Source organism: Oculina patagonica, chromosome 12 (assembly GCF_052425735.1).
Source record: "Oculina patagonica isolate OP01 chromosome 12, crgOcupat, whole genome shotgun sequence".
Classification (NCBI taxonomy): domain Eukaryota; kingdom Metazoa; phylum Cnidaria; class Anthozoa; order Scleractinia; family Oculinidae; genus Oculina; species Oculina patagonica.
In genome coordinates, this window is record NC_135769.1 from 15,923,194 (window position 1) to 15,943,747 (window position 20,554).

Sequence of the window (20,554 nt, forward strand, 5' to 3'; positions counted from 1 at the left end):
ATCTGGTCACCGTTCTTACAACGTTTGGCATCTCTATTTTCTCACCACTGTCTAGGGTTAGTATCTCGCTACCGTACGAAACGTCTTGATAAAAGTAGGGCCTGTTTGTGAATTCTACAAAGTGTTCGACTTTTCCCATATCAAGCCGTACACGATGCTTTAGCGTAGCTTCAGGGATAGTGTAAGTTACAAGGACAGAATGCCAAACCAAAAATCCAAGTAAATCACACGGGGTAGAGAAGTGCGTGACGTAAACGAACTCGACAAGAAATTCTGACTACGACAATAACAGAGTTTAATTGACAGAGTTCAATGTTCCATACAGGTTCAAATTGAGAGCGATACAAAGATGATTGATTCAAACCACGTGCTAGTGTTGTTGAAATGATTGCCGTAAACCGTATGTCGGTTCGAACTGAAATATAATAGCGAAATAGAACTAACGTGACTAATAAATCTAAGCATACAAGCTAAACAATTCGCGAGATATATAATTGTAGCTAACATTCACAATAACGTCCGAATGAAGAAACGTAACATAATCTGCGCATATACTAATCTTATAGAAAGCTAACAAACGATAAAGTCTCATATGACGGCTAATTTTGGATAGGAGTTTATGACAATTAACCTTATAATAAGATAAAACTTAGCCTAGCGAGATAGTTTCTTAATGGTTCGAGTATAATATGCCAACTAACTAACTCGATATAAACGGTATAGAAGCTATCCTGATAGTCGAGGAAAACGAAACTTAACGCAAAACAAATAACAAGGAAAACTAAGGATAAGCCTAAAAATAAGGAATAGATTACTCACTTTGGTTTGCACACGCACTGAATTAGACTTGATAGAGTAGGTGACCACGAGTGTAGAGAGAAATCTATGGCCCAATGCCGAGTAGATGTTGACGCAGTGAAGTCTACACTAGAACTGATCTAACTTAGAAATTCTTACGGATTTATCTAACCGAGAAACACGTGCGCAAAACCTGCGGTTATGACGATTTTCCTACATCGGACATAGCAGCCTAGGGCTGGTCTACCACAGTAAATAAAATAAGTAACACGCGGTATGATAGAAAGGATAATTCGATAACATTTAAATTAAAGTAAGTTCCTGTGATAAGATGTGGAGTAAACGTCACGTTTCAAAACCAACATTCCGGCCCCTTAAAGGCGGTACTGCCGATAGCCTTTACAAGGAGAAAGAAAGAGGGGTTTGAAACATGAGGTTGACTATGATTAGTATTATTAATATTATTAATTGATTACGTATTGTCCAATAGAGTTCTGTAATCCACTGATACTAATGGATTGTCAGTGTTCATTAGTTTCTTCGTTAGCTGAGATAGCGGCGGCTTCCAATAACACAATCTTGTCGATTGGTCGTACGAGTTCAGATGTACTGGTTTTCAGCTTGACAGAACGTACCAGGCCATCTCTGCGGTTGGTATACACCTCCTGGATCCGAGCAAGTGGCCAGGAGTTGCGGGGCTTGCTGTCGTCAAGGACCAACACAACATCGTCTACTGCAAAGTTCCTCTGCTGCTTGTGCCATTTCTGTCGTTGCTGCAGTGAGGGGAGGTACTCTCGGACCCATCGCTTCCAGAATACGTCAGCAAGGTACTGCACCTGACGCCATCTCCGGTGGAAGTAGTTATCATGTTTGGTGAAGTTTCCGGGTGGAACTTTAGGACCTGTGCGAAGCAGCAACAAGTGATTAGGTGTCAGAGGTTCTGCATCACGTGGGTCATCTGACAGCTTTGTGATTGGTCTTCCATTGATTATGGCCTCCACCTCACACATCAGGGTTTCGAGGCCTTTGTCATCTAGGACTTGTTCTTTCATGAGAGCCTTCATTACCTTTCGAACGGTTCGGATACATCGCTCCCATACTCCGCCATGGTGGGAGCCGGCAGGTGGATTGAACTTCCACTTGATGTTTCGCTGAAGGAGGTAATCATAAATCTGAGACTGGTTCCATTCGTTTACAGCTTCTCGTAGCTCACGCTCTCCCTTCACAAAATTCCCACCGTTGTCTGAGCGGATCTCCTCCGGTTGACCTTTTCTTGAGATGAATCTGCGCAAGGCTTGGATGAACGACTCCGTGTCCAATGACCATACCACTTCTATGTGGACGGCGCGGAGGGCTAGGCAGGTGAAAATCACGCCGTACCGTTTGACTTTGGCTCTTCCGCGCCGCACTTCAAATGGTCCGAAGCAGTCCACGCCTGTATAAGTGAAGGGTGGTTTCGAGGGGGTAATTCGGTCCTCGGGTAGGTTCGCCATTTTTTGTTGAGCCAATGGCGCTTGACGTTTACGGCAGCTGAAACACTCGTTGAGGATGCTTCGAACTGTAGATCTTCCATTTATTATCCAGTATTTCTGCCTGGTGAGGGACAGGGTGTACTCCAGGCCTGAATGTCCAGAGATATGATGGTAATACTGAATAATGAGCTTGACCACGTGATGCTTCTTAGGAAGGACCACTGGATGCATTGCATCGCTGTTGATTGGCGCTAATTGTAGACGACCACCAACTCGTATTAGACCTTGAGACAGAACTGGGTCAAGCTTGAAGATATTGCTGGTTTTCTTCACCATGTTTTGTCTGCTAGAAGTTGCCTGCTGATCTATTTCCCTGAGACAGTCGTGCTCCTCCTTGAAGCATCGGCTTTGAACGTGCTTGAGGATTTCGACTTCAGCTTGGTTTAGCTCCTCAGTGGTGATGGGCATGATTGTGCTGGATGACGTGATTTTAACTGATTCTCCGATCCTTCGTTTCTTGCTCAGACGGGAGAGGTTTGACTTGTAGCGGAGTATCCATGCTACTATTCTTTTGAGCTGGGTCCAGGATGAGAACCGCTCAATGATTTCTGAAATAGGATCTTGAGCAGAGGCTTCACTTGCATATGTAACTGACTCTTTCTTGACTTCTGGATCATCTTCAGCAATGGTAGGGTTCATGTCGGCAGGTCGTTGTGGCCATGTCTCCTCGGTCTGAGTCAGGAATTCAGGGCCATGTATCCAGCGTTGGAGAGAGTCTGCTGATACGCCTCTTGAAGCATCATCCGCTGGGTTGAATTGAGTGTTCACGTATCTCCACTGAGAGGGGGAAGACGCATCGTGTATCGTTGCAACCCGATTGGCAACGAAAGTCTGAAACCGTCTGTCCTGATTTTCCAAATAGCGGAGGACGCAGGTACTATCTGTCCAGAAGAATGATTGATTGATAGGTAGACTTAGTTCCCCTCGAGAGATTTTCTCTAGTCTTGTGGCAACGACGGCTGCTGAAAGTTCCATTCGGGGGATTGTAACTGGCTTGATTGGAGCAAGTCTGGACTTCCCCATGACAAACGAACAATTGACGTTTCCGTCGTGATCTGTGATTCTGAGGTATGTGACGGCTCCATAAGCCTGCTGTGACGCATCAGAGAAATGATGAAGCTGGCATGACGCGATCTCACCGAGGTCAGGTGACTTGAAACAACGCTGAATTGTGAGCTGCTCTAGATTGGGAAGCTCTTGTAGCCATGCTTGCCAGCGTTGCAGATATTCATCTGGAATCTTGTCGTCCCAGCCATACTTGTTACGGCAAAGATCTTGTAAGATCAGTTTCGCGTTAAGAATAAACGGAGCGGCGAATCCCAGGGGATCATACACTGAGCTGACGATAGACAGTATGCCTCTCCTCGTAGCCGGTCTGTCCTTGATAACGATACTAAAACCAAACTGATCGGAGGCTACGTTCCATTGAACGCCGAGAGCTCGCTCCACTGGTAACTTGTCAAAGTCGAGGGTTTTTACTTGAGCTGCTCGTTCTGACTCTGGCAGAGACTCAATGACTGTCCTTGAGTTGGACAGCCACTTCGTGAGCTTGAACCCACCTTTCGCTAAGAGCTCTCGCAGTTCCTTTGCGAGTTGGATGGCTTTATCCTCTGATTCGACGGATTTGAGGCAGTCGTCGACGTAGAAGTTGCGTTTCACAGTTTCAATGGTTTGGGGGTCGAAACCTTCTTTGTTGTCTTCCGCTGTTCTCTTCAGGGCGAAGTTCGCGCAACTTGGAGAAGACGCACCTCCGAACAGGTGAACCATCATCTGGTTTTCTTCTGGTTGATTGTCGAGATTTCCATCTGGCCACCACAGAAACCTCAGAGCATCACAGTCGCTTGGCCGGACGCGTACCTGATGAAACATAGCTTCCACATCAGACATCAGGGCCACGTGATCCTCCCTGAATCTTGACAGCACGCCGACGAGAGAGTTAGTCAGGTCCGGCCCCTGTAAGAGCTGGTCGTTGAGTGAGGTGTTGCAGTACTTGGCTGAACAATCGAAGACTACTCTAACCTTATCAGGCTTCTGCGGGCTAAATACAGGATGGTGAGGAAGATACCATTCAGTTCCCAGAGGACCAGGGTCTTGGCAATTAACTTTCCTGGCGTAATCTTTAGATAGGAGATCGTCCATGAATGCCTTGTATTTCTGGTGGACGAGCGGCTCCTTTAGCAGTCGCCTTTTCAGCTGAAGAAGTCGGCGCTCTGCTAACGTTCTGTTGTTCTGTAGGCGTGGTGGGTAGAACTTCCAGGGAAGTGCCATTTCGTAGTGGCCGTTTTGAAGTTGAACTGTTTCTTCCATGATGTTTAGAGCCTTCCGATCGTTCAACGACATAGACGTTTTCGATTCATAGGAGGAGTCGTTGAACTCTTGGTTGCAGAAATCGTGAAATTGTTCATCGAGGGTCTTGTTACCCTGAAGAAAGTTCACAGTGGATACTTTAGTTGTGGTTGATCTGCCCAATGGTCCGTTTAGAACCCATCCTAAAACTGTCAGAGTAGCAAAGGGACCGCCATTCTCGCTTGGTCTCATTTCCTTAGGTTGTAGAGCTTCTGGAACGTCGCTACCGATTAGAAGACCGATTTCAGCATCTATGTGTGCGATTTGTACTCCCTTGAGATATGGCCAGCGGTCGACGTCCTCTTGTTTAGCGATAGCTTCAGAAGGAATAGGTAGACTTGATCTCGAGTAGACCATCGGTAACTGTACTTTGTTGCTCTCGTTTAGATCGGAGGCTTCCAAACTGACTAAGGAGCATTCGATTGGCTCGCTTTCGCCTTGCAGGGTTGTGAGTGACAGCTTAGTTCTTGTTCCCTTGAAGTTAAGCTTCTCCAGGAGGGTTTCAGTGCAGAATGATGTGTTTGAACCAGAGTCGAGAAATGCGTAGGTCTCTACCACCCTGCGCTGACCTTTAGCCTTGACCCGGACTGGAACGATAGCAAGCCCGGTGACGGAGGTGCTCGCTGTAGAGTAACTAGACTTGATGTAGCCATTACTGGCTGAGTTTACATTGATAGGCGGTGACTCGACACTTGTGTCTTGCTCCGCATTTGGCCTTTCGGTGGCGGCAGAGGCGGTGGAAGTACCTGTACTGCTTCTGGGATGAAGGAAGGTCGAATGTTTGCCAGTGCAGCCTTGAACTCTGCAGAAACTTTCCTTAGGGCAGTCTCGAATGAAATGGCCAGGATTCAGACAGTTGCTACAGAGTTTCTTTTCATCCACGAAGCTTTGCCTTTCCTGTAGGGACTTTTTCCTAAATCTTTCGCAACGTGGCAACCAATGCTTGCCAGTGCACATGGTGCAAGTGGGGCCCTTGTCCGAAGGTTGGGGAGACTGCGTTTTCCCTTGAGTAGAGAATCCGTTTCCTCTGTTGCGCGATTTTCGTGGCGGTTGGATGGTCGGTGGTTTGAAGTTCCTTTCGTAGGTGACGTTTCCAAAGATAGGATGAGTGGCCGCTCTTGCCTTGGCAACCACAAAGTCCATGATGTCCTTAATGGTGACATCCCTTTGCTCCCTTTCTACGATTCTGTCTACAGTGTCTCTCCACTTTAGTCGGAAACCGTACGGAAGTCGTTCAATAACCTTCTTCAAATTGTCGGGATTATCCAATTTGTTGAGATACCCTATGTCAGTTAGAGTATTAACGCAGCTAGTTAGCTGTATTGAAAATCGTTCGAGTGCTGTTCCGTCCTCGGCTTTGATTTGGGGACCTTCAACGAGACGCTTCACGTGGGCAGCAGCAATTTTGTACCCCTGCCCGTACCTTTCCTTCAACAGTCTCCTCGCTTCGACGTATCCTTCTTGTTCACGCATGGTGAGGCAGCTCTTCATGAGTTCCTTTACAGGGCCAGATGTGTACTGGACAAGGTAATACAGGCGAGAGCTGGAACTGAAGGTTTTTCCTTCCACGAGATGCTCGAAGGAACGCACAAAGTCACAATAATCGATTGGATCTCCACTGAAGACCTGCATGTCCGGTTGGGGTAGTGTAAGAGACATCACGCCCTGTTGTTGCTGCTCAAGAAGTCGCTGAAGGGCGTGGCTTTGACGATCCTGAGCTTCCATCAAGAATTGCAAGGAGTCGTCTTTTCCAACAGCTGAAGTCCCGTGGCGCCATTCAGGTGTTTCGGGGACTATAGGGTACTCTGAATTTCCTTCCAGCGGCTTAGGGGTAGACTTGATGGGCTTGTTCCTGGATGCTTCTAAGTCTGGGAGATTGATTGTATCCCTTCCTGGCGGCTTAGAGGCATCTTTGGCTTGTTGGAACAGCTGATTTGACTGATCAAGCGGTTCGTTTTCGCGTCGGCGAAGACTTGATCTTCCTGCTTTGCTCGCTTCTTCCTCTTCGTAGACTTTCCTCTCGGCCTCAATTTCTGCTATTTCGGCTTGAAGCTCCACTTCCGCTTTCTTCTGCTGGAGCTTAAGTTCTTCGAGCTGGAGCTGGTGTAAACTTTGGAGCGTAGCGGCTCTTGCTTCTAGCGCTGCCTTTCTCGCGGCAGATCTGGCCTTCGAACTTGCTGAGCTTCTAGATAAGCTGGCTTCGGAACGTGTGCGGTAAGGCGGGCGTGACTCGACGCTGCTTATGGAATCTTCGGGGCGAACATTGTCGTTCGAACGGTCCGCCAATGCACTTGGGGGTCCAGTGATCCACGAACTAATTTCCTTCTCAAGTTCCGTTACTATTTCTAATACCGAATTGTAATAGCGCGTTGATTCTTCTTGCTCAGTTTCGTTTTTAATCAGTCTATGATAAGCCTCGTGGGCGATCTCAAACTCCTTCAAAACCTCCTTTAATTCTTTTTGGACGTCCTTTAGAGCGTCAATGTTTTCGCACGCCGCCATTAACTCATTTAGTTTGTTGACCTTTTCCGACACGTGCGTTTCGGCGGATGTGCGGATCTCTTTAAATTGGTCAATTAGTTGTTCATTTCCGGAAGACATTATGATCCTGTTAATCGCTTTTTAATCCGATATCTTGCGGACGGAGACAGTTGACTCGAGAAGGCGATAATTGACAGATAACGAAATGCAGTTGTTACTTGACGTGTAGCAAATTCTTCGAATTCCTTCACGGTGCAACAAATTCGAACAAAATGTAAGTTACAAGGACAGAATGCCAAACCAAAAATCCAAGTAAATCACACGGGGTAGAGAAGTGCGTGACGTAAACGAACTCGACAAGAAATTCTGACTACGACAATAACAGAGTTTAATTGACAGAGTTCGATGTTCCATACAGGTTCAAATTGAGAGCGATACAAAGATGATTGATTCAAACCACGTGCTAGTGTTGTTGAAATGATTGCCGTAAACCGTATGTCGGTTCGAACTGAAATATAATAGCGAAATAGAACTAACGTGACTAATAAATCTAAGCATACAAGCTAAACAATTCGCGAGATATATAATTGTAGCTAACATTCACAATAACGTCCGAATGAAGAAACGTAACATAATCTGCGCATATACTAATCTTATAGAAAGCTAACAAACGATAAAGTCTCATATGACGGCTAATTTTGGATAGGAGTTTATGACAATTAACCTTATAATAAGATAAAACTTAGCCTAGCGAGATAGTTTCTTAATGGTTCGAGTATAATATGCCAACTAACTAACTCGATATAAACGGTATAGAAGCTATCCTGATAGTCGAGGAAAACGAAACTTAACGCAAAACAAATAACAAGGAAAACTAAGGATAAGCCTAAAAATAAGGAATAGATTACTCACTTTGGTTTGCACACGCACTGAATTAGACTTGATAGAGTAGGTGACCACGAGTGTAGAGAGAAATCTATGGCCCAATGCCGAGTAGATGTTGACGCAGTGAAGTCTACACTAGAACTGATCTAACTTAGAAATTCTTACGGATTTATCTAACCGAGAAACACGTGCGCAAAACCTACGGTTATGACGATTTTCCTACATCGGACATAGCAGCCTAGGGCTGGTCTACCACAGTAAATAAAATAAGTAACACGCGGTATGATAGAAAGGATAGTTCCTGTGATAAGATGTGGAGTAAACGTCACGTTTCAAAACCAACAGATAGTACCAGGCCCATGTAGTTTGGCATGAGAGCGTGCCTGCTTTATTTCCCACTTAGTTAGTTTTCCGTAGGGCTGGTGAATTTCCTGTAGCTTGCTCATGGAATATCTATAAGCGTAAAGGCTAAGTATTTGTTTCCTTAAATTCCTGGTCTTCGCATTCTTATAAGCAGTCATGAGTACCACTAAGTCATCGAGCATTGGATCTACACACTTTTCTCTTTGTGCAGAGGCCATTGACTCGAACAGCTCCTCTCCACTTCCAGGTGCTATTACGCTACACACCAGCAAACAGTCCTCACTGGCCTGTCGTAGCACATTCAACTGTTGCGCTTTGCTCAGGTTATTCAACGAGGTTTTCAGTTGGGAGGAGAGGGGTTCACGTTTTACTTACTGTGCAGTAAGATTTGCAATCGTGTCCATAGCTGAGTTATATGCATCAACTATGTCGGTAACCAAGGGCGTTGCTGGAGAGGTTATTTCTGCTCCTGGGGTCCAGCATGGGGTCTCGGGGATATTCTGAGGAGCTGAAGGCTCACGGAATGGGGTCGAGATGACGAGGTGGGCAATGGTTTCCACGGCAGCTTCCTTAGTAGGTCTAAAAAACAAAGCGCATACGCTAAGCCACCGTAGACTTCTTCTGAAGGCGACAGTAAAATATATATTTTTCATCTTGTTGAAGGAGAAATATTGCGCCCCTACATACCTTTGAAGGGGTGTTATTTCTTCAGGTTCCTTGGGGTACAGCCAGTCTGTTTTTAGGGCTACGTCTTCGGCGTGTTTCTTTCTGCATGTTGTGCAGATGGCTAGCAACAAAAAGTAAGTGTTACTCGCCCTAGAAAACTGTCAACCATCCCTGCAAAAAGCCCTGGGATCTGCTCTCCCTTGTGAATACTACATGATGTTACTTCACACCCTCTTTCTAATGACGGATGATAGTTGTTCTTTGTTGCCTCCGGGGGGCTACCCAAAAAGGTGTTATACAGGGAGGCTCCGCCTAGATGTCCAACCCCTTAACTTTTCTATATACCATTTTCACGGAAAAGGTACCCCTTTCATATACCTAAATGACATGAGGTAAAGGTACCTAAAACAGGAAGTCTTATTGCCTTAATAAATTAAAATGATACAGTTATAATGTGTGTCTGTTCGAAATATATATATATATAAATTTAAAAACAAATATTAAGATAGAGAGTAAATATTTGTATTTAGCTCTGCATATTCATGCATAGAGCACTCCTAGGATAAGTGAAGCAATCTAGTCATTGTTTATTCGTTTATATATAAATTTATATATTTTTTTATTAAAGGCCCTTTTGCATTCCTTATGACAGATTTTCCTACCCTTTTATACACTTGATGGGAGGCACGTTGGCCAAACGGTTATTGCGCTAGACTCGGTCCGGGTTCGAATCCTGGCAGGGTTCAATATGTCGTGTTCTTTGGGCAAGACTGGGGGAAACCCTGCGATGGGAATACTCCTAGTCGCTTTATGCTACGGAAACGTGACGGGCCACTAGGCTCGTATACATGCTTTACCTTTTTATATACTTACACTTGCAAAATTCTGCCCATTAATATAGCTAAACTATACAAATGGGCAGAACCTCCACGTAAAGTAATCCCCCCTCCCCCACAATCGCCTTCAACCAACCCTGACCCCTGTGTTCGCAGCAAACTTGAAAGAGTAATTTATTTAGTCACGGTTAAAAACATCAGGTGTTGCAAGCTATGTCAGTAATGTCACTAAGAATAAATTATTTAAGTCGCATTCAAATTACTTTATAATAACATTTTATCCTGTGTTTGAGCCGGTTTCAGGTAAGCTAACAGAACGCGTCCAGAGAACAGTTGTCACCATGCAACAATAGTAATGACCTAGCATCAGGGGCACCCAACGGAATATTTCGTTAAAATATCTGTTCGGAAGACGATTTGAGATCTAGATTTTTCGGAACATTCATTGTAATTTTTTTTGCTTGTCTGCCTGTCCTAGAATTTTCGAATATCTAAAAAATGGTATAATTGTTCATTTTTAACGGATTTTTACTCTAAAAAGGTCACCTAGAATTTTCGGGAGCCCTTCTTTGGCTGGAATTTTTTTCGAAAAGGTAAGTTTTGATCCCTATAACTTTCGGATCACTAGACATTCAGCTAGGAAATCCGAACAAATAAAAATTTTTTAGGGGATAAAAATATGCCTATATCTACCGTTTAAATACTAAAATACGTTCAACGGTGCTATCTTTAAGTGGTTTTGAACTATATTCTCGATGGGTGCCCCTGCTAGCATTTCATATTTACAGAAGTGAAATCTGTTTCAGCCTAGGGCTTAACAATGTAAACAATTTTTAGCGATTAAGAACAATCTTTAACGATAAAACTTACGGGAACCAACGGGTGCAGCTTCTCCAAAGAGGTTTTTAATTTCCCTGGCCAGCTTGAAATTTATAACATGAGTTCCTGTTACCGCCGATTTCTTTCCATGATGTCTTGGATACTGGCAGGTCTTCGGAGCTTGCCAGTACTTTCCTAAGGTAAAACGATGGGCTGGACAATTCATCATATTCTTAATCTGTTCTTCCGTGAGTTCTAAAAGACCTACTCTTGCCAGTTTTAGATCCCTTTGATGGAGGTGGTGATTTGCTAGATGCAAACTGATATCGCCGTCACGATCATTTAGGGCTATACAATCTGTATGTCCACGACTACTTCCGCACTTACCACCTAAAATTGCCGAGAAGGAACAAAATCCTGCCATTTCACAGAACGTAACAACACGAAACGCAAAGAGCAAAACTATTCCTGCCGTAATGTAAGCACGCACAACATCAATTGTTACAAATTTGCATAAGTTAAATTTAGCACAAGGGCAGTGCAAAAAAAATGTGAAGAAAATAAATATTAAAGGAAAAGTTTGTAGCCTATTCACAAAATTGAAAAACAAATAATATAAAGTAAAATAAGAAATAGTTTTAGCAGCAAGCATTTGTCACACGGGTTGAAATTAACCTACTAAAAATAACTTTCATTGACATTCCCGCGTGCATCAAAGAGGACTGAAACCAACATTTTCTGAGAAATTCGCTTTGGCCTATTTTCATTCGTGTTGCATTTTCTCTGGGCGTACACCTTAATAATACAATGATAATAATTTCTAGCTGTTAAATGTGTTTAATATGTTAAATTATTAAGGGTTTCTTTCGTAGTTCATTCCCTATTTATGATAACCGAATCACGGAAACCGCTTTTCGAAGCTTTTTGCACAGTTAAAGACGGAACTAAAGACAACTCATACCGGAGACGCTCATGATTTAACCTTCTTAATTCTTATTTTTGGGGCGATATTTGATAAATGTAGGATTGTCCATGCCTTATTCCGAGCAGAAAGCTAGTTTCAAAAATATTTGCTCCCTCGGACAACTGTTTTATGTGGGAAAGATAGGAAACACAATAGTAAGAAATTGCGTGACGCGCGTTACGACCGTTAAAAATAGGCTTTGTTGATAGAACTCCTAAAATTCAAAAAGCTTAGTGCCCAAAACTTTTTTTCTTGTTTCTAGTACACCAACTCTAGTACTAATCGTGGATAGTGTCCAGGGCTCTAGATCGCGTTAAACTTTTGAGAAAAACCTCTCTAACCAACAGTATGTTTGCGTGATTTTTGCGATGGCTCTTTATGGGGTGTTTTAAAAAAATCATATTTAATTTTTGTTAAGTCCGATTTCAAATATTTTACCATGAACTAATAGACAAGACATAAAATAAAATGATATACAAGTTTCATTTTATTTGAGTTAAAGCGTAATTTTTCAGCGCGTTGAGCGCGACGCCTAAATTTGACTCGAAACAAGATGATTTTTTCGGTTTTTGACCGTTCTCAGCAATCATCGCCAAAAATATTGACAAATAACACTACAAGCCAAAATATTGCTATTTTTGTTTATCATATGGATCAATTGTCTTGCACAGAAAATTTGAAGGAATTCTGTTTTGGGCCGAAAATCGAGTGGTCGGGTCTTACACGGACGCTCACTTAAGAGGCTCCGACTGAGAATATGAAGAATAAAGCTAATTTTTGAATTCGTCCTCCGCTAAGTGATCTGGTCCGCTAAATTTAAATTTGGGGGCTATGATTTGCACAAAGAAAGCAATTTTAAACTTTATTTGATTTTGTTGACGTCTTATGCCTATCAACAGGTTATATAAACGCGAAGAAAGAAGAAAAAACAGTAAAATCATCGACTGAGCTCATTGCGTGACCTGCGTCACGTTATAAATTTTCTTGTCAACAATTGAATTTGATTTGTTTGTTAGGACTCAGTTGCATTTCAAATTTAAGATTAAAGAATGAGATAATAATATCATTCACTTACCTGAAATTGGGAATGATTTGTACCTTTTATTTACTCTGGCGGGTAACTCATGTCAAAGCCGTAACTTGCGTAGTATTATTAATTTGGAAGTTGACTTCAGTTATAAACATAAACGTACATAAATATTATGAACATATATCGCTGTTAGTTTTCGTTCAGTTGTCATTTATAATGGAAATAAAATACGTAAAGTTTCTCATCTTGTTTTACATGTAATACAACTATATAAAAGGTTTCGATCGTGCAAAAACCATTTATTCATTTATTCAGATGCACATCACAAAATTAAATTAATTTATAATTCAATTTAAAGAGACCGAACACGTACACAGCGACAGAACTCGGCGCCAGGACATTTAACACAAAGCACAAAATTATTCGGCTGAAATTTAAAAATAGAATGACCCTTTACAGTTGTGCCTCTCTTGTTGGTGGGGCTTCAGGAGTCCAAGCCCAGAAAATCCAGAATTTGTCCAGTTTGTAAATTACCATGCAAAAGCACACTTCAAATTTTGTTACATCTTGTCTGACAGATACTGAAAGCATCGATAGCGAAGGAAAATTGTTAGTTGCCCGTACAGGTAAGGTAATTTTGTTTTCTTTGAACCACATCTATGTTTGGGTAACTGAATTAATGCAAGCTTAACTAATCCAATACCTTGGGATTTTAGTAGCGCAAGAATGCCAAGAACATATGACAGTTTGTCATAAATACAAGAACACGCTCTTTCGCTGGCAGACTGGAGAGCAAGATGTTCTATACCAATGGAAATTGTGAGCCATAAGCCTTCTTTCACTCGTGAGGATCGCGGAATAGCAAGCAACCCTGCTCTGTTTTACAAGAGACGGGTATAGTTTGAGCTAGATCACATAAGCATTAACTTTCTGTTACTTAATTTAGGTTTAAGCCCACAGTAACAACTTCCAAGTAAAAATTTAATGAATAATAGCCTATATGATTACTATAGTATTTCCTAGACTTTTAAGTTAAAACACTTTCTTTAATATTGTAAATTTAATATTGGTTTTAAGTTACAAAATGACAGTTGACCTTACCGTACTAGTTTTCAGAACAAGCGCTTGCTGTTGGGCACTTTTAAAAAAGCCCAACAATACCGCAGGCTAATCAAAGTTTTGCGGTTTCGCGACGTCTCGGGTTTCAAGTTACAAGCAAATAAGTAAAATTTTATCACAAGTATTAAATGCGCCTTCAAAGGCAGAGTATTAGTTTTTATTGACTGTTCTACTAACTATGCTTTAACTTAACACGCATTCTACAACCCAAGATTTCACTTGTTTTGAAATCGTGCCCGGAGGCTTGATTTTAATGAGCGCAGGCGATGGAAAAATCACACGCAAAATTTAACTCATGCCTGCTGAAAATTTTGTGACAAACTGGACAAATTCTGAATTTTCTGGGCTTGGACCAAGCCCCACCAACAAGAGAGGCACAACTGTAAAGGGTCATTCTATTTTTAAATTTCAGCCGAATTATTTCGTGCTTTGTGTTAAATGTCCTGGCACCGGGTCCTGTAGCTGTGTACATGTTCGGTCTCTTTAATCTAATTTTGTGATGTACATCTGAATGAATGAATGGATTTTGCACGATCGAAACCTTTTATATAGTTGTTTTAAAACAAGATGAGAAACTTTTCGTATTTTATTTCCATTAATGACAACTGAACGGATCTAACAGCGATATATGTCCATCATAGTTTTAATAATTATTTACGTTTATGTTCGTAAAAAGTAAACTTCCAAATTAATAATAACTACACGATTTATATTTTGACGTAAGTTATGCGAGTAAATAAAATATACAAATCATTCCTAATTACAGGTAAGTGAATGATATTATTTTCTTAATCTTTAATCTTAAATTTAAAATGTAAGAGTCCTAACAAACAAATCTTTCCTCCGATCTTTTTAATTCAATTATTGACAAGAAAATTCATACCGTGACGCAGGTCACGCAATGAGCTCAGTCGATAATTTTACTGTTTTTTCTTCTTTCTTCGCGTCTATATAACCTGTTGATAGGCATAAGACGTCAACAAAATCAAATAAAGTTTAAACTTGCTTTCTTTGTGCAAATCATAGCTCCCAAATTTAAATTTAGCGGACCAGATCACTTAGCGGAGAACGAATTCAAAAATTAGCTTTATGCAAATTAGACACGAGGAGGTCGTAAACTTTCGTTTCTCATTTGTGTGAATCTTGAGTACCCAGATTTTTTATTTAATATTATAACAGAAGAGACATTGTGCTTTTGCAAAGTGTTTAGTTTGACTCGATATCGGACATATCAAGGTGCTTTTTCGGCCTCCAAAGTTTCTCAGTTTTTGCCCTTTCCTGAAGTGCTTGATAAAACAATATTTTAAAAGGCGAAGGAAACCTCAAAATAGCCGGAAAAAATTGAAAGTTTATGTTGCCTGGTAGAAGAAAGGTCAAGCTATTATTTTAAGTTTATTTCGATTCAAAGCATTGAAAATTTCTCTTATAGGAATATCGAGAACTTTTCCATTTTTACGCATATTTTTTGCATATTTAATGAGCTAAAACCGTTATTTTGGTTTTTTCTTAATTTCTCGAAAACCATAAATTCCTAGAAGATGAGAATAATATTTTCGAACATAGTTCCCCAAAGGTGTTATTCAGGCAAAGTTTCAAGATTTTCGATTTCCCCAGCCTGTCCAACGATTCTTCATATTCTCAGTCGGAGCCTCTTAAAAGGTTGATTTCTTAGCAAGTTCTATTTTGACTTAAGCTACCAAGGCAACACTGTGGAGGGATTAAGGGCGTATTGGTCAGCAGCTCCAGTCTTTCAGAGTGTACACAGTGACAAAAATGCATTCCATCTACATATACATTAGTATACTCAAACATTCATGGAAACAATATTAAAACAGGATACCTGTAGAATATCTTCAGATGTCTTGGAAAACACAAAGGACTGGAATTCATGTTTGAAGGAGGCCTACAGTGTAAATCAAAGAATTACTAACAATAATTAAAAGCACAAAGGACAGATTGTTTGCACATTACTTACTCAATCATGCTGCAGACATTTCTTACCTTTTTCCTGAGATCTCTCTGGGCATCTATGACTATTGTCAGTATCTCTTGAGCTAGAAATGGTTGTGGAAGTGGTGTTACTTTATCTGGCTCATAGCCTGGGTACACATGCAACTGAAAGAAAATTTATTAAATTAAAACCCATTTATTCGGCATGTACTGTGCTATTTGGAGAGGAGAAAGGTGTATGCAGCTGTCATCTTTTTTCAAGGGGTTTTGCAGAAATGTTGTATTCACAGTAGTAATAAAAATAAGAAAACAAGTTCTTGAAAGGTACTGGGTTCGTACATTTTTTCAGGCCAAAAATTTAAGGATTTTTCAAGGACTTTCCAGGACCCTAATCTTGGAAATTTTAAGAACTTTTTTCATGAAATTTACCCCAAATCAACAGTTGATGTGCTTGATGAAGAACTAAAAAAATGGCTTATTTTGGCAGTCTTCTCATTGCCTTGAAGCCTTTGACGTTCAATAAAAAAATCAAGGACTTTCAAGGACCGAAAACCAATTTCAAGGACTTTCAAGGCCTCGAATTTTTATTTTGAGATTCAAGGACTTTCGAGGACTTTCAAGGCGTGTGCGAACCCTAAAGGTAGGTATTTACACAAAATTTTTTACCAAATTTTATTGTAAAGCCCCTAGAGCAGGCCTGGATAGGCACCACAGAAATATTTATTTATTATTTATTATGGCATAAATAATATCCCAACGTAACTCAAATCTGGAGGGGGGAGACTTCCTATAGTTGATTTAAGGGGGAGGCCCTGCCCAAAAGGGTGGGATTCATGGGTTGAAATACAGAAAAGAGTCATTCACTTGAAAGGGCCTTTCAAAAAATCTCAAATAAATTCTCCTTATGGATGATTAAGGGGTTACTCTAGTGAAAACTTTAGAAAAGGAGTGCAGTTTTTCTACTGAAGGTACCATATTTATTTGATTAAGTGACCAGTCTCAAATAAACACCCACCTCGAATAAGCGCCCGATCTTGAAGATAGGAAATATTTATAAGTGTCCAGCCTTGAATAAGCACCCAAGATCCCCCCCCCCCCCAAAAAAAAAACTGAAATTGACTAAATACTTCTAATATATTATAGTGACTTCCCGAAGGCCGAAAGTTTTTTAGTATTTTATAGAATCTTTCAATGTACAGTTAAAATTCTGCTTTGGTACATCTTCACGTTTTGTTATTATTTATTGTTTTGTTGCAAAATAAAGTTACTACTTGCTGAAAAAGGTGAAAATTTAGTAAGCGCCTCAAATAAGTGCCCACTTTCATGGTCAAAAATTTTAATAAACTTGTGCCCAGGGCACTTAATCAAATAAATACAGTTTATGAAAGGTTTTTTTTTCTGTCATGTACATGTACCTCTACAAGCATAGGCTTCATACTGGAACTCTTCTCTGCTTTCTAGAAGAGGAAAAATAATTAATTTTAATCAAAATCAGTATTATTAGTTAAAGATAAAAGAACTGAAAGATTTGGACAGGTACCAGATTGAGTTTAAAAAGTGATTGACTTAGTGTTATATACACTTAGAGTTACACACTCAGTCAACTGTTTGTAATGCAAGGGGAATGCAGTGGCTTGATGGTGAGTGAGCTGGGCTCCACATACAGCAGTCTGAGTTTAAGCCAGGACTGGGCTCATTGCATTGTGTTCTTGAGTGAGACACTTTACTCTCACATGGCCCCTCTCCAGTTCACCCAGCTAGTAATGGGTACTGGCAGATGGAGTTCACCCTGTGATATACTACATTAGCATCACATCAAGGAGGAAATAAAAAAAATTCCTAAGCTCTTTGCACCTCGGTATGCTTGGATTAATGCAGACTTTACCTTACAAGGTGATAATGTCATACAAGTAAAGAAGTGTATGTATGAAATAATCATGTAAGGTAGATTTAAGAAGTCATTTAATTTTTTTGTCTGGGTTGAGGTTCATTAACGGTGCGGCACACTATGGCCCCATCAAAACTTCCCACAATTCTGTCCTTGGAACTGCAGTCACTACAAATTTCAGTAAGATCAAAAATAATGTGATGTACACTGTACCTTCTTAGAGGCCTTTTTCCATGTCAGCAACTGGGATTGCTGAGCAGCATTACTTAATGGGTTCTCAGAAGAGGCTTGCAAGACTGAAATAAATATTTTAGTATAATAACGATATTGTTATTAGATGAATCTGGGCATACATGTAAGTCATTAATTTTTTACCTTAACCTAAAGATGTACATTATACCAGTAGATGTATTTAACAATTAGACTACGAGCCCGAGTTTTCTATGAGCAAATAGTCAACGAGGTGCAGCCGAGTTGACTATCGCTCATAGAAAACAAGGGGGAGTAGTCTAATTGTTTTAGTAGAAACTCTAAAGGATTGCAGTCCAAAATCTACAATATTGTGCACTTTGAAGACAAAAATCAAGAAAATTTACTGCTTAAAGAGCTACGCGCGCGTGCGACTGTTTTCTATCGGCGAATAGAAAACAGTGGGAGAACCAATCGGATTCGTGGATTTCCAATAGAACACAGGTGAGTTTCCAACACCCAGCCCCATCTTAAGGTACATGTATAATGTTTCAGAAACCTTAATCCCCCTTCCCCCTCCACTGTGCACTCATTTTAGACACTAATAAAAAGGTCTCAAAATGCATGGTTATAATGTGGGTGCAACCATACAATATATAACAGACCTTCATAACTTTTTTTATCTTAAAATTATTTTATTTAGACAAGTGTGTATGTCTTTTTCTGAGCAGGGCAACCATAATTTACCTTATTTAACTTTTCTTAGGAAGCTCATTAAACACAAATAATCTTTCAGGCCAGTAAAATTAAGTTGTCAACAAATTCTATTTATACTCACCAGATCGTACAGAATAAACTCCTGCAAACTTGGATACTTCCTTTGCCTCAACCTCTAAAAATGTCAGGATTTTATAAATTATCATTTTTTTGTATACTTCATTGTACATGAAGATAAACGCCGGTTTACATGTTATGATTTGTTGGCCCGATTTTGGCCCAGATTTGATAAGAAAATGAGTGGCCATTTAATAATTGGCCCGATTTCTTAAAAATCTGTTGCAGCATCATAGATTTTAGAAATCTGGCCAATTTTTACCCTGTCAATTTGAATAGGCAAAGAAAAAGCCGCCAATGAATCGCAGCATGTAAAATTGCTTGGAACAAATCAGCCCAACAAATTGTAACATATTAACTGTTAATCAATGTGTAAATTAAGTTAAAAAATGATTTCATTACTTCCAAGGGGAGAAGCCCTGAGTCAAGAATTCGGTAGTGTTCTTTAGTTTAAATTTTGTTCAATGATCCTGATAAGGTTGGGGTCAATTCCAAATATTCAATATAGTAGGTGACCCAGTCCAGCACCATCATGCAATATCTGTTTACAGATCATCTGGTAATATTATATTCTGACAAGCAAACTGAAGGTCACCTGGGGTGAAAATATAATCATTGCCAAACTTGCAAAAAAAACGAAACACTCTCTTTATTTAAGATAGCCCGAGTAAAAGCTGTTTGCAGCTTCCTGTTTATTTTAATTCTGTGTAGATGGGAAGAGGAAGTCAAGTGCTGTAGTGTGTATGGGTAAAACACACTACAGTCTCCAAACAGAGACGCAAGTGGATGCAAGTTTCACTTGCGTGCACTTGTGTTGACTTGTGTTCACTTTGGTGGAGATCAAATTTGCATGAACAGCGCAAGCTTTTCACCGTTTGGCCACCCAACGCAAGTCAATGCACATTTTTCAGTTTACTGGAACTTCAAATACTGAATTGCAGTGCGTAGCATTTTAAATGGCTTTTTTGAAAACTTGTGTGCACTTGTGACTAAACTTGCTCATCCGTTTGGCCACCCAAAGCAAGTCTGTATGCAAGTTCAACTTGCGTCCACTTGCGTTACCGTTTGGCCAATTCTTAAGTCTGGAATAGAGTGCCACTGCAAAAATACAAAAGTCAGAAGCTCGCCTTTGTTGCTTATCTTTGATGTTGACTTCTTAGGAGGCTTGTAATCAATCAGAAGCTTTCCATATCCAAATTCTTCTTCATCTGGCTCCACTTCCAAGCCATGCTCTTTCATGTATTTGTCAACAACCAGTTGAGTTGGTGAGTCATAGCTATGTAAGTTTGCATTTAAACTGCAGATCTGGTCTGTAATGTCGTTTATGGTCCCACCACGATGAAATGAATCTTGCTGATCATATACTGATCATTTAAATCAAAGAAAACAAGCAACAAAGGTATGGCAAACTACTTTGTACCAAAACAGTCTAGGATGTCACCATTTAATTTCTTAACTGGAACATGAATACTCAACCTGCTTTACTAGTACCTTAAAAAACACAAACTCTGAGTACAATCACTTCCATCACTGTAAATATATAAGAGTGATCGTGATCTACCCTCAATCAGAAGTAGTATTAAAAGTCTGAGACAGAATAACCGATCATTGCTTCTTTTCGCGTGCTGTGCATTTCATTTTCTATCTATGCATGTACCCTCAGATTTACGTTGATACACCGCTTTGATTCGGTCAAAATTCTGTCTAGTACATAGGCGATTTCCAAGACATTTCCCAAAAGCATGAACATATCCAAAGGGCAGCTCAGTCGACGGGAAGTCCGTGGTAGCCATTGGTAACGAGTGACACCTAACTTTATAGAACACCAACTGCGAAACAATGGCGTAAAAAAGT

General features: G+C 40.6%; 2 protein-coding genes across 2 annotated transcripts in view; both read right to left on the reverse strand.

The window, feature by feature from the left end:
• Positions 1-20,554, reverse strand: part of LOC144631288 (protein FAM227A-like) — a 35,324-nt gene that overhangs the window by 14,613 nt on the left and 157 nt on the right. Inside the window, exons 2-7 of the mRNA XM_078489689.1 lie at positions 19,828-20,064; positions 18,705-18,758; positions 17,891-17,973; positions 17,205-17,246; positions 15,841-15,954; positions 15,680-15,742 (exon numbers count right to left, since the gene is read on the reverse strand). Coding sequence (XP_078345815.1) covers positions 15,680-15,742; positions 15,841-15,954; positions 17,205-17,246; positions 17,891-17,973; positions 18,705-18,758; positions 19,828-20,064 — 593 coding nt within the window. The remainder of the gene's footprint in view (positions 1-15,679; positions 15,743-15,840; positions 15,955-17,204; positions 17,247-17,890; positions 17,974-18,704; positions 18,759-19,827; positions 20,065-20,554) is intronic.
• LOC144632742 (uncharacterized) lies at positions 282-8,225 on the reverse strand. The gene has a single exon (XM_078491458.1). It carries the CDS (start codon positions 7,275-7,277, stop codon positions 1,320-1,322), a length of 5,958 nt encoding a protein of 1,985 aa, XP_078347584.1. The 5' UTR covers positions 7,278-8,225; the 3' UTR covers positions 282-1,319.

Coding starts and splice junctions, on each gene's coding strand:
- LOC144632742 (XM_078491458.1), bottom strand. CDS start 7,277: ATGTCTTCCGGAAATGAACAACTAATTGACCAATTTAAAGAGATCCGC.